At 35.8% G+C, this 15,010-nt stretch overlaps 1 protein-coding gene across 11 annotated transcripts in view; it reads left to right on the top strand.

Annotated features, from left to right (window-relative positions):
* Positions 1–15,010, top strand: part of BMPR1B (bone morphogenetic protein receptor type 1B) — a 403,893-nt gene that overhangs the window by 347,320 nt on the left and 41,563 nt on the right. For all 11 annotated transcript variants that reach the window (XM_032137171.2, XM_058432835.1, XM_032137249.2 and 8 more), the window contains 3 exons: positions 2,879–3,038; positions 12,918–13,020; positions 13,880–13,982. In XM_032137171.2, coding sequence (XP_031993062.1) covers positions 2,879–3,038; positions 12,918–13,020; positions 13,880–13,982 — 366 coding nt within the window. The remainder of the gene's footprint in view (positions 1–2,878; positions 3,039–12,917; positions 13,021–13,879; positions 13,983–15,010) is intronic.

Below are 15,010 nucleotides of genomic sequence, written 5' to 3'. Positions count from 1 at the left end.
TTTAGAAGTACTTTTAGAAGTACCTTATGATACCATTTCTGGAGACTTTTTGGGGTTAAGCATAAAGCTTTGCTTCTTAGCTTTCCCCCACATTTGGCTTAAGAATCAGCTTTTGTAGCTTTGTTATCAATTCAATATATCAGAATTTACTGTCTAATTATTAACTCTAATATTTCATTAGATTATTCAAAATTTATACAAGATGTGCATCTAACTTTCTTCTACAGTTTCCTGTAAATTTTGTCCAGAAAAAAAAATGTTGATTGCAGTGGGCACCTGTGGCATATGAGAAGCTTGTCATATGCAGAATCCGACGCTGAGCCACAGCAGTTTTGATCCTGTAGACAAGTGACTGCCTGTCTCTCTGCTTTTCAGGCTTTTATTGTCAGTGTCTCCTCCCTTGATGTCATATTGTAGGTTCATTTTCTTAGCCCCTTTTTCTCTTATTATAGTGGGATTTAATAACTAGAATACCCTGTAAGTAAAACCAAAAATTATACTATAACATTCTTTCTTGTCAGTAAATATACTTCTACATCAGCATTTTAATGGCTATATAGGAGTCCCATTTTACAAATATACCTAATCCTCTGGTGTTGTAAGTATGAATTGTTATAAGCAATATTGTGAAGAACCAAATTTTATATCACTTCTTCTAGCCAAATTTTATACCACTCTTTAAATAAATTCACAATGTGGCAAAATCATGAATTGTCTCTTAAAATGTTTCTTAGAAAATAGCATCTTACTTCCAATCACATGAGGATGTTTTCTTTTCTACTTTAGACCATTTGGTGTCAGTGTTCCATTCAACAGCTTTTCCCACCAACTAGTAAATTCTGTGTGTGTTTAATTCATCCTAGTTACTCAGGCTGTGCCTGGAAAATGGGAGGGCACCCAATACACATTTGCTAATAGACATTTGCATCATAAATGAATTTTTATTATTGTGTTTTAAAGCATTAAAAAATAAAGGGACTGGTATGAAAGAAAGCAGGAAGTAATAAATTTTAAATACTCTATTTTTATTACTTGGTCTACTGAAGTGACTCAGGTCATAAAGGCAGTAACACTGAGAACTAGATTTAAAAAGAAGGAGCTTACCACAACAGGGTGAGATATAGGTACACCTACATACTCTACCCTGGGATAGCAAGCGGTGCTGCACTCCCATGTGGACAAACTTGTAACAAATGGCTTTCACGATAAGGCAGTGACGTGAACTATTTAACCTCACTTTATTTGGGAATTTAACCTAAGGATGAGCATACTATTATATAGAAATAATACATGTATTGGGAGTAATTGTGTGGTTGGATTACATATTATTTGCTTAATCTAGGGTTTTTCTAAGTGGAGTCTACAAGTAATTTGTTTCAGAATTACATGAGATCTTGTTGAATATGCACATTTCCTGGCTCACCTGTGACCTACAGAATCAAAATCACTGTGGCTCGGGGTGGGATTCTGCATATGACAATCTTCTCATATGCCACAGGTGCCCACTGCAATCAACATTTTTTTTTCTGGACAAAATTTACAGGAAACTGAGAAAGTTAGATGCACATCTTTTATAAATTTGAATAATCTAATGAAATATTAGAGTTAATTAGAAAATTCTGATATATTGACAACATATTTTATTGCTTTTTCTTTCAACTATTTTTTTCTGTAAGAATTTGAATAATTAGTTTAACATGCAGAAGGTCAGGAAAAATTATCACAGATTAAAAAAATAAACTTCTAATTCTGTGATGGAACCATTACCTGCAGGCATTCATTTTTGGTTTAAAAATATAATATGTGGCATATCTTGTATTTCTGACCTAGAATTTCAATTTTTTAACCCAGCAATTTTAAAATATTTTTGTTGATCTTGGATTTCACTGTAGATAAGCTAAATGTGTTATTAGAGAGATTTTAAGTTGAAAACTGCTCACAGTGACAATTTATGCAGTTACATGGCATGTATAAGAGCTCTTACCACAATGCCTGAAACAAAATAGATAATAATTAAGGCAAGCCCTCTTCTGTGTAACATAAACATTCTGAGCTCTTGACATGAGGTTTGGTATCTATAATTATCTCCATTTTAAGGATAAGAACATGAGTCACAAGATTATTTATAAAGTTATCTAAGGACAACTAACTTGGTAAATAATAAAGCCTAATGTTGAACCCAGAACATCTCTTTCTAAGAGATCATGTCTACCATGGTGCCTTCTATCAAAGATGGTAGAAACATCACTACAGTAATAGGTAGGCATTTTGCATTTCCCCATGCTGATGGGGAAGATGTATCTTTTGAAATGTGTCTTGATATTAACTAAGTTTTTGTCTTCTTACCCAATTTTACAGATTAAATATTTCTCATAATTTCTTTAAAAAGAAGTACATAATATACCTAAAGTAGAGAGACTCTGTGATATGGTAGAAAGACAGTTTTAAAGCTGAAACAATTTGAGTTTAAATGTTGGCTCCATAGTCTATTGGCTGTGTGCAGATCTCTTAAACTTTGAGTCTCAATTTTCTCATCTGAAAAATGAGGATGATAGTATTTACCCATAGAATTACCAGATATAGTAGAGGTTGTCTATATAATGTCTCATTGAGCTCCTTGCACGCGATTAAATATAGCTGTTACAATTTAATACATAAAATATCATCCTGAAAGGATTATGGGTCTTTCTTCTGTATGAGGTGTATACTATGTAAAAGACATGATTTTAATCAAAATACGAAAATGTCTGTTTTTCTGTTTAAATCTTTAAGTATCTTGAATTCTTCGTTTTAAAATGTAATCTCATGTTTTCCTTTGAACAGAAGACTGGGGTAGTCTATCCCACAGATGCCTAACTCTCACTATTTCTTCTTTCAGCAAACTTCCTTGATAACATGCTTTTGCGAAGTGCAGGAAAATTAAACGTGGGCACCAAGAAAGAGGATGGTGAGAGTACAGCTCCCACCCCCCGTCCAAAGGTCTTGCGTTGTAAATGCCACCACCATTGTCCAGAAGACTCAGTCAACAATATTTGCAGGTTGGTGATATAAATGATTTAAAGCTAGGTTTAACAAAAAGTCACACTTTTTCAACTGTGCAACTGTAGGCTAGTGTTTCAAAGAACACATTTAGAGAACAGTGCCTAACACTATCATAAACGCTTAGAGCTGTGCTTGTATTAGAGAAATATTGAATTGCGTTTCACCCTGAAACGATGTCCTAAGATTCTTTTTGCTCCCTCCAGACAGCACACATACACATGAACGCAGACCTCAGATCCCAGGCTCCTGGTAAAGGTGCAAATGCCAATTATTTTCTTTCAAAAGACCTGGTCCCCAGAATTAGTTAAACATCAGAGGCTGTCAAATGCGTGTGATTTTGTTTGTTTGTTTGTTTCAAACGTTCATCATGCTGATGTTGTTAGTATTTTGGAAAGAACACCTAAGCTGCTGGGAATATTCATAAACTGACTCTGGGAAGCAGTGCAGTGGTAGAGCTCATGCGACTCCCCCAGTTGCTAAGAAAGACATTGTCCAAATACTAGAAAATACTCTTTAATAGGTAATCATGTTCTTATAGATACTTTATAACATTTGAAACTGAACTATTTTACCTTTTTCTTCCTTAAATGCCTTTATGCAGCTCCATCCATTCCTCTGATCACTATAGCTGCATTTACTCCTTACGGTAAGGTCAACAGTGGATAAAGAGCTATAGCCTAACGAGGCCAGTGTGTGCCAAGAGAGAAGTGGGTCAGCTATCTGGAAGAGCACGGCCCTCAAGAGTTAAAATGTCAGAGAAGCAGAGTGTGCCTTAAGCTTCAAGAGAGGGCGTGGACTGAAATAGAAAGGTGGACTGCTAGGTTTAGAGCCCAGGTAGAATATCTGAGCAACCATTTGAGGCTTCATTAGCCAGAAGGTATGCAAAGCTGAGTTGAATGCTTTTTTTTTTTTTTCTTTCTGAGAGCTTTTTAAAAAAGGTTTTTAAGTTTCCCACGAAGCAAAATCTAATATAAGCTTACTGGGGTTTTCCAAGAACCTAGTATATTTAGCACAAGAAACATGACTGAGTAACACAGGGAGGAAACCTGGGTGTATTCATAAATATGTATCTCATTTAATCAGCAAAACAACTTATTCTCACCTTTAGACAAATGAAATTTGGGATCCAGAGAGGTCTGGTAACTTGCCTCTTGTACTACAAAGTTGTGACCACTGAATTTCGTGCCAAGGTAAAATGATTCCAAAGCTCAATTTTTTCTAGGGAAACACTGCCTCTTTATAGTAAATAGAAAAAGTATCAGCAGAGTTTAAAAATGTTTGAAAGAAAGGAAAATTAGCAGGAGCAAACAAAGTAGTGTGGGGTATTTTACTATGGTGTCTTAAGTCTGTGGTATTCAGAATATGCCTGTGTGTGTCATTTGAGCTATTGTCCTGGTGATCAGGATTTTCCAAATATTTTGTCCTATTTTCCTGATAAGCCATTTGGGTGTCCTAAGTTGGTTTGATAGCAAATATTCAGTCAGGGTATCTGCAGTGGAAATTCTGTTGCGGGAAGAAGCTTTGCATGTTCAAAAGAAACTGTTTTTTCTAGAGTACAGGGAGTAGGAACAGTAGAGTATAGTGGTAGGAGCTGAGACAGGAGGTATAGTGACTGTGACCTGATGGGCTATATTAAGAATGTGATCTTATTCCCAAGGGTGTTGGGAAGTAAGTGAAGGGAGTTTTGCAGCAGGAGTGGCGGTAGGGTTGACATGATCTGATTTGTTTCTTTGCTGCGGAATATTGGATGTATTAGAAGGAGACAGAAGTGAATTCAAGAATAGTTAGGTCAGGGAAATTGAACAGTGGATTCAATAAAATCAGTTCATGTGCAAGAAAATGATCTTGAGCTAGGGTGGTGCTGGTGTAGGAGTGAGTGAGATCTATTTGAGAAATAATTAGAAGATAGAGCTGTGTGATGGTGGATTAGATATCATCTAGGAGGACAACCAGAGAGGCTTTATAAGTTTCCAGATGTAGATTTAAATGCATAGGGTAGACTTTTAATGAAAGAGGACAGATGAAAAGAACCAAGTTCCAATCTGGACATGATACATTTGAGGATTTTTATATATCTGAGTAGAGGTATCAGTATGCAGTTGGATATGGATCTGGGGCTCAGAGAAGAGGTTGAGGAGAGAGGTCAAAGTGCGCAGAGCATTAGCCACTGTTTGCTGTGAAACAGATAACCTCAGAACCACAGTGGCTTATAATTAAAGACATTTATTTTTCATTCAGGGGTTTATAAGGAGGCTGTATCCATGCTGCACTCTGCTGGGATTAGGTGGGCTTCACTTCATGCTGCTGTTTGAGTTTAGGCCTGCTGCACATTTCTTCATTTTGTTTTTTTTTTTTTGGACCAGCAGCTACCCAAGGCATATTGTTTCTCACAGGAGTGTAAAGGAGTAATCTTTTAAAGCTTCTGCTCATATTGTGTCCTCTGACATTGAATTTTCCAAATCAAGTGACAAAATCAAGGTCACAGTCAAGGGGAAGCAATGTCCATGGTAAAGTATGAAGAATTGGGATTAATAATAGAACAATCTACCAGTGTATGACTTGGCCATGAGACATTTAATGCTTGGGTAAAGGGGATGTCTGCAAGATACTAAAGAATTCACAATAAAGCAGTGAGTGTGGTGTCACTGAAGCCAGGTTTACTTAGAGAGGTAGTAAGGTCAGCTATGTTGGATCTGTTAGAGAGTAGAATGAGAACTGAAACATGGCAATCAGATTTATAGACACTGATAACTGCAGTTTAGAGATATTTAATGTAGTAGAGATGGAAGTCAGATTAAAATGGGTTGTGTATGATATGGTTGTCAACCTTTGATTTATGACAGCAAAGAAAAAGTAAACAAAAATACAACAGAAAGAAAAACAGCCACAGTAAAAATGGAATCCCTCAAAAGAACATAGATCTACCATTGCTGTCAACATCAGTGGGTTAACTTGTAGAAGTTAACAGAAAACTAATATTTATTGAATTTTTAATAAATATTAGCATGTTTACTTTTACCTTTCTTTATTCATTATAACATTCCTATAAAGCATGTAGCACTATCTATGTTTGCTAGGTGAGAATTCTGAGGCTCTAAAAAGTTAAGTAATTTTCCATAGTTATGATGATATGATAAAAAAATTGTGGCCGGGACTCCAAAGTCCTGAATTCTTGGCCAGCAGCCAGTTCTGACATTGGTTCTCAAAGGAGCAAACATTCACTCTTGAGTAAAAGGCACATATATTTTCCTAATGAAGTATTGATTCCAGTTGAATCTTCCTATGAGCTGAGATCAGTCATATGTGAATCACAGGGGCCACATTTGTTTCTTTGTCCTAAGACCTATATAAATCCGGGACTTTCTACTTCCATTCCTGTAAGCACACTCTACTCTCTACCCTCCAAATTGATACTTCTCAAGCTATCTCTAGTGAAAGATAATTTTCCCACCACAATAAATTGTGTACTGATACTTTGCTAATAAATTATAATAAAAATTCTTAGAAAAATTAATTTTTAAAATACTTACAAAATACATGCTCCATTTTTATTGCCTAATATTTACCTTCAACAGACATAAATTTGTTCCTTTAGATTGGTATACAAGTTTTCATTTCTAAATTCACCCCTTCACAGATCAGTAGCAAGCAGTTTGCTGACCTGCAGGGGAACACACCTTTAATAATACTACACTAAGTATTACCCTTCTAGGCAAAACAGTTTAAAGGATAAGGTTGTATTTTCTAATGTGTACCTTAGAAAAGGACTGGTCTAAATTGTCTGGCCTGAGGCATTGTACCACCCAGATCTTAGTCAAACTGAGTGTTGCAGTAGGTTTCATGTTCATTATCACTTCCACCTCCCTGGAGAGAATAATCCAAAAGGAGGCAAGAGTGAATTGTACTTAAAAGAGAACCTGAAATCTCATATGCTAATTTAGAGGACATGTGCAAGATTTTAGAGGCTTGTGAAGTCCTTTTCAGTACCATCAATTACTCTATCAGCCTTCGCCAAGGCCAAAGTCATTCTTGGCTTGATCTCTGTCAGGTGCAGATACGGCTGCTTCCAAAATCCATGCCATTTCCATTGCTCATGATATTCACATTAAAGGATGTAGTACAAACATAGCGTGACTGAATACAGTAATAGAGCCTTTTTTATATTTATATTTCAAAGTAAGGAGTAAAGGCATTGTCCTCTCTCCCTCGAGATAGCGTCTGTTTTCTAAATATCTTTCCATGTGTCACTTTGCATTGTAATCCATCAAGTTCCATTTCCAGATTCTACTCCTAGGACGACAGACCATCACTGCATACCTTGAGTACTATAGTTTCCTTGAGTAACTCTCCTTATGTGGCTTTCAACATGCCAATGTTCTGTTTCAGTTTCCTGTCCTAGCAAGTGTTATCTCAGCCTTATTGATATATTTTTTCTCTATATAATCAAATCTGGATTTGCATATCATTCCTTGTTTTACTTGGTGTGGTCTGTAATCACATTTTTGTCTCCATCTTACCAGCTCTCTCAAGTCCCTCCACTTCCTCACGCATGTTAGGCATTAAAAAAAAATTATTTTTGACTATTTTCTTCAAAGACAATCTTTAATACTTCTTTACTTATCTTATTGGTTTCTTACCAAGAGTTCTCCTGCCTGGGCAGTTTTCAGAGTTTACAGATGTAATAAATCAAATTGAATGTTTGCACAAAGGATGTGCAAATGACACCAGGCTGCTTAAATGAGGAATTAGATAAGCCTCCAACTCTATATCCTGAAGAGTCACAGGTGGAAGAAAGAAAAGCTTAGGGGCTGTGAGCCTTTTTACAAAGTTTGTGTTAATGCAGGCTTTTTAAACCTCTTGCTGAGTGTGGTGGTATGTTTTCAGACAGGTGCTCCTGACCTTAGGTCTCAGAGGATTTAAGTGTGCATTGTTCCAGTTTGTTTGCACATTTTACCTTGCATACTGAATGTCATTATAAACCATCCAGGGTTTTATTTTTTCCACTGTTGCCCAGGCCATTTAAATATTGATCTATATAATTATTTTTTTCCAGTAGAAGATGTTGATTTCAAACCATTGCACCTAAGAGAATGGTGGGTTCTTCATTAGAACTTCTAATTCAGTTATAAGAGGCTGTGATTTTAAATTCACATATGGAGGCTTTTATAAGGAATAACTCTCCTCTTGTACCTCTCATTAGTTATCAGTGAGAATTTTAGATGGTCCCAGTTTGTTGTTGGAGTTAATAGAAAGTGATAGTGCAGGGCGCTTTAAAATTATACAGAGAGAACTCTTGAAGATTTTTGAGCAGAGACAAAAAATGTAGGATTTATCAGGCTTGCTATATGGAATGGATTGGAGTCAGGAGAGGAGAGAGGAAGTCCTGCAGGAAGGCTCTCAGAGCTGTCAAGGTGAGATATGAGGGTCTGCATTGGGTGAAATTATACTAATGCTGGTTGAATGTAAAAACTGAGACAATTTCAAAAATCTTGTACCTCATAGAAAAAATAAAATGCTAAATCATTCGGCAAGGGTACCAGGGAAGGATGTCTGTTAGTTACATGATCTTGAGGATAAATAAAAGGGGCATCTCTCACATTGGTACTTTGTCGTTAATGTTGTAACTTCACCTTCTTCCAACACTGTGACCCCTCAGAAGGAAAGCCAGGGATGGGGAAAGTAGACTCATATATATTTCACGCTATATTCCCTCCACTGCTATGGGAATCCATAATCTAAGATGATAGGGGGAAAAAGTAGGATTCTATTACTTTCATAATTACCACTACTCAGCATTCTTCTTTGGTTACTTCACAATCAGTAGAAAACACTTAGCCAGCTTAGGATGTCTGTCTCTATTCCTGGAAGTTAAATGACTTTTCTCTTTTCCAGGATTGGTGGCCTTTGTAGACTATGAGTTCCTCAAAATGCACCCTTGCATACTCAGCACCCAACTCTGCTCGAGTCATAGTATGCTTGATAAGTGTAAAACATACCACTGTTAAGAAAGCTATGAGCAGCTTTCAGCTATTTTAGTTAATGGACTAAAAAGCTGCACCCTTTAAATGGTAATTCTAAAAGTTACGTGTATCTTTGCATTTACCTGTGACAAAAACTGAAAACTGACTTTACTCCCTTGAGTGAGAAATAGATATTTTAGAAGACAAGATGTTCTTAAGAACTTGTTGACAGATGACCTAAAATCAGTTAACCTTTAAAAATCAATTCTGACTAAAATGTAAAAGAAATTCAAAAGAAATTTAAGAGTTGTTGTAGGAAAACTGTTAATCTTTCCAGCCACATGCAACTGAGCAGATACCCATCATATAAATATAATGCTTTCAAATTTCCTATCACTTGATTCGACGAGCAGATAAACTCTTTTTAACTAATACTTTGTTTTACAGTTAAATGAATCTTTATAAAGATCTAAACTGTTAGAGGAAAAGTTCTACAATAGTCTCTTCTCAACTGTGGTGGCTATATGAACAACCCTGGGGTTTACAATAAAGAAACATAAGATCTTAGTGGAAGAATAGAATTAAAGGGACCAAAGTTTGGGTAAACCTTGTAAACACTGTATTCATGTTAAATAAAGATGCTATCAGTGCAGTTTTAGACATCTTATAAAATTGGTTTCTAACCGTTCTACAATAACTAAGGAATGAGTTGTGTTCCAGAAGGCTATATTATAAATCTATTTTGACTATAATAAATGAAATAAATTTTTGACCATAATAAATGCATCTATTCTCTGAATGCATATCTACCTAAAAAGAGTATCGCTTGGTCCCTTGAAGCTTTAAAACAGGTAGACACCTTTTTTGCAAGTGTATTTTCACCTGGGCACACTGAAAATCTCTTGAGGCGGTTAAATGCCTGATGATTTTTCTAGATGTTCCTTCTAGACAGTCCTTTGCTTTTGGAATATTTGGAAAACTTAAGGAGCCTAGAACCTGTATAATCATCCAAGAATTGTAACAGAATTATTTCTGTTTTCTTTTTCTTTCTTTTTCATATTCTTTTTCTTCTCTCCCTGAATCCTCTTCAAGAAAAACAAGACTTGTATTATCACTGCTTTGACTTCATGCAGTCTTTAAATTCTCAAGTGCTTTGCTTTTTCATGAGTTAACATTATGTCAAGAGGCAGTTAGCACTGGTGACTGAATATCTTGTGCGCTCAACTACTGTTTCATTTTGCTATCACTTTTCTTTGTCTATAACACAGGGACAGCATTTTTGAAATGTTACATCAATTGTCTTTTTATTTCATTCATAGTCATTACTACAGTTCCCTGATTCATCCTATGTTCATGTATATATCTCACTTATTTTCAATTTTGCTTAAAATTATTTCCACTTTTATTTCCTTCATGATTCTTCATCTCATCTTTTTATCACTTCCAACACTCTGGGAACGAGGGTAACAATCTCTATACAAAACTAAGCTTAAACATGGCAATCAGGCAACAGAATGGTCACACGGGCCAGTGGTAAGAGTTAATTGTGACAGCCTGTAGCCGTCTCTTAGAGGTGGGCAAAATTGATTAGCTTTGACTGTGGAACATAGCTTTGTTTCCATTTGTACTTGCTTTAGGGTTGAAAGTTTTCAAGTAATTCTTGAACTTCTGTAATTGTAGTACTAGTTTCCAGTTGATGTTCCTTGCTGGAGAGCAATGTCAGTGAGAAGTGTATAAATTAATTTGCTTTGTGGTAGCTAATATGCCATTGAAATGGCTATCTCACCTCCTTTCTTGTCTTCCAACTAAATATTTGATTCCTTTCTGAATTTATGGCTTATAGGGGCAAGGATTATTTTCTCAGGGTCTCCCTCTCTCTCCCTTCTTTATATTTTTAGCTCATCTCTCTTTGCAGACAAGGGGTGTGTATTTTTAAAGCTTGAATTTACTGTCTCGGATGTTTCTTTATATTTCCTAGGACATCGTAGCAGTAACTTGATAATAGCTTTACCAGCTTTTTCTATACCTTTTTTTTTTTTTGATTCTTAACAGTTGCCTAGAAGTGCATTTCTACTTATTCCTATTTTGAGTAAGAAGAACCCATGATAAAGAGAAATTAGTCTTTAGATTTAATTTAGGGTACTTCTCTAGCCCCTATACCTTCCTGATACCATAAAATTAGGATGACTATATTTTCTGATAATTTTTGAATTTTGATTTAGATGAGAAATGTAAGTTATACATGTAGTCTAAATATGAAGAAAAAGAATAAAAAAGTCACAGGTGTTACTTGTTCATATTGTTTAAAGTAAATTTCTAAGGAACAGATGTTTTAATTATTCCCTTCAGTGTTTACATGTTTTACATTTTTATAGCAATTTCAGTAAACTGGTTAAAAAGGCCTGAAGAGTTGAAGGCATGGGCTGTTCAGAGACAGTCTTTCTTCCACAACAATATTCATGCTTTTTGACCTTGGTATAAGAGAGGGATTTATCATTGGCCCTTTTTAGCCATTCATTAGTATGTTTGAATTTTGTTGTGCTGGCTCTTATAAATTGAAGTATTTTGGACCACTTGAGACTTATAAGACAAGTAAACAATTCTGAGGGTGTTGATAATAACTGAAGGGCTAACATATAGCAGCATGCTGCTACCACTAAGACAGAATAGACAAACCCACAAATCATGGTTAATACCATTCTCAGAGCTTTATTCCCATGACCTTTCAAGATTACATTTGCCATATCTGTCTTGGACGCTGAGCATGCATATATATGAGAAAAGGATATAGATATAGTTAAGTACTTTATTTCTTAAGACATTCAGTGCTGGTTTATGACTTATATTGAGAGTCTGCTGGCATTTGTCACGCAAACTTGTGAAGATATTAATGTCTGTTTACAAACAGTTCTATATATAACAGATTTGTTTTTTATTTTAGTCCCAAAGGGCATAGCAGAAAACACATGGTGAAGTGAGAGGCCCTTGATTCAAGGCCCAGTTCCATAACTGTTTGTTCTTTGATCTTGTACAAGTTTGCTACCCTTTTATAATTTCAATTTCCTCATCTGTAAAATAGGAATAATAATACTTTCTTTTTCTTATTGTTGAGAGGATTAAATGATGTAGAATAAGTGAAAGTTATTTTTAATCTGGAAAACCATACAGAATTTAAAATTTTATTTCCTCTCCACTATCTTATCAAGAACCCTTCTTTCTTTTGCCCTTCTTTACCCCACCCCTAAATGAAGCCCATACTTCTTACAACAAAGCTTAATTTCTTCATATGACAGGACAGCCCAGAAGCAGAGGTACTAAATGTCAGAATCTCAGTTATGCTATGCTGATCGCAACTCCTACCTGTCTTTAGTTTTTGTGCTTTAATAAGAAATAAGTGTATTTCACTATCTCACAGCAAGTAGAACAGGATACACAGTCACCTGCCTGGATTCACACCCTTGCACTCCTTCTCACTAACTGTAAGACTTTTGAAAGGTACTCAAGCCCCCTGAGCCTCAGTTTCCTCATATAGAAAGCAACAGTAGTACTACCTTCCTCACAGAGTTTGTGTGGATTTGTCTGGAAAAGTAATATCTGTGAAGGGTCAAAATAGTGTTCAGTAATTGGTATCTATGGTTGTTCATGGTAATTAATGATGTATGTTATATGGAAATGTTAGATCCTTCTTTCTCACAAGTTTCTGGACAAAGGAGATATTACAAAATGTTTTTATGTTTATTAAATCCATTTTCATAAAAGGAAGTTTTTGGATTCTCTTAACAGATCATTGACATTCTCCTTGTTGCAATAAAACAGATGATACACATCACTTATTTCCTTTTCCCCTAGACACACACACACACACCGACTCACACACACACATTCTGTTTCTCACTTTGCCTGTTTGGTCTTCAGCACAGACGGATATTGTTTCACGATGATAGAAGAGGATGACTCTGGGATGCCTGTGGTCACTTCTGGATGCCTAGGACTAGAAGGCTCAGATTTTCAGTGTCGGGTAAGGAAGATAACTTGATTCTGTAACCTTTCATTGGCTAGATTTCCAACAAGTTTCAAGCAAGATAAAACCATTCTTTTTCTTGGCCAGCCCATTTTTAGTATAGTCATGTGCTGCACAAAAACATTTAGGTCAGCAACAGATGGTAGGTATCATGACAGTGGATGGTGGTCCCATAATATTATAGCAGCATATTTCGACTCTACCTTTTCTATGTTTAGATACACAAATAGATACTATTGTGCCTTAATTGCCCACAGTAGTAAGTTCAGTGACATGCTGTATGGATTTTTACCCTAGGAACAATAGACTTTATCTTTTAGCCTATGTGTGTAGTACGCTATACCATCTAGGTTTGTGCAGGTGTACTCTGTGATCTTCTCACAATAACAAAATCACCTCATAACACATTTCTCACAACATTTCCCTGTCTTTAAGTGACACATGATTGTAATTTAGAAAACAAATTTTCCATTGGACCAATTCTTCCTTCATTTTGAAATCAAATATTATTTTTATTTTTGCTGTTAACTTCTTGCTTAGTGTCCCATTAGAGTATCTTCCTCAAAATCCAATTTAGCTTGTTGCATTAATCCAAGCCTTCTTCCTCAGTTTATACAATGCATACTAGTTATTAGAAATGTAGTAGTAATTTTGTTGAAATGCAAAAGTTGCAGTAAGATAATACATGGTAACTTGAAATAAATTACCTTGTAGAGGAAAACATATTTAAGGTGTTTGAGTGAAATTATTAGAATTTTAAATTAGTTCTCTAAATAGTGACAATTTTTAAGTTTTAGATGATGTGACTTTGAAATTTAGAAGAAACTCACTAATAGCTGTTTGGGTTCAATTATAGGACACTCCCATTCCTCATCAAAGAAGATCAATTGAATGCTGCACAGAAAGGAATGAATGTAATAAAGACCTGCACCCTACACTGCCTCCATTGAAAAACAGAGGTAAGTGAGGAATGCTTCCAGGCTGGAAAATCACTAGGTATCATGAAAATAAAAACTAAAAACTAGAATCATTCTCTCTCAATCTACCTGTACCACTTTCCACTGCTGGAGCAGAGCACTGAGGCCAGATGACATGGAACCATCATTCGAAGACATGTGCAAGTAGTTTGTGGGAAAACAGTCATATGTGACTTCACCTTTATGATTTTTATTTTTTTTGCACTTCTGTTCAGAAAATTGCTATTCCTAGAGTTTGTAGTGTATTTCAGGGTGGAGGTGGGAGATAGCACTCTGCTTCTCCCTGAAAGTTATTCAGAAGTTGTAGTTCACCCAAAAACTACCATTTGGCTATATTTATTTTAAAAGTAAAGACCATATAAAGGACTAAATTAAACATTATTTGCTATATGGCATTTCCTTTTGTTTATGCTAGAGTAACACCTTTTAGTCAAATCATATCAATATATTGATAAAACGGGGAAGGTGTCTATAAGTTTTAATTTCAAAACTTACCCATTTAAGTGTTGTTCTTTTAAAATGACAAATATTGCATCCCAAGAGACCTTTTGTTTGCAACAGGTCTCATGTTCCCTTTCTCTTCCTCCATGCTTTCACCAGCCACACACACACACACACACACACACACACACACACACACACACACACACACGGTTTTTTGTTGTTGTTGCAGAGTTTTAAGTCCTAAATCTTATCTAAGTGATTTAAAGTGATTTTTCATGATTGATTTTATTTCTTGAGAAGAGAAAAATCTTTCCAACGAAATATTATGGAATTTCATGACTTTGTTTTGCTTTCTCTCTCTCTCTCTCTCTTTTTTTTTTGAGACAGAGTCTTGCTCTGTCGCTCAGGCTGGAGTGCAGTGGTGTGATCATAGTTCATTGCAACCTCTGCCTGCTGGGCTTAGGCAGTCCTCCCACCTCAGCCTCCCCAGTAGCTGGGAAAACAGGTGCACGCCACCACATCCAGCTAGAATTTTGTGACTTTGATAACATTTTTTAACATTTGTT

The sequence above is a fragment of the Hylobates moloch genome, unplaced genomic scaffold (assembly GCF_009828535.3).
Source record: "Hylobates moloch isolate HMO894 unplaced genomic scaffold, HMol_V3 SCAFFOLD_2, whole genome shotgun sequence".
Taxonomy (NCBI): domain Eukaryota; kingdom Metazoa; phylum Chordata; class Mammalia; order Primates; family Hylobatidae; genus Hylobates; species Hylobates moloch.
Note: the sequence above shows the minus strand (reverse complement) of the source record. Positions and strands in the feature narration are given on the sequence as shown.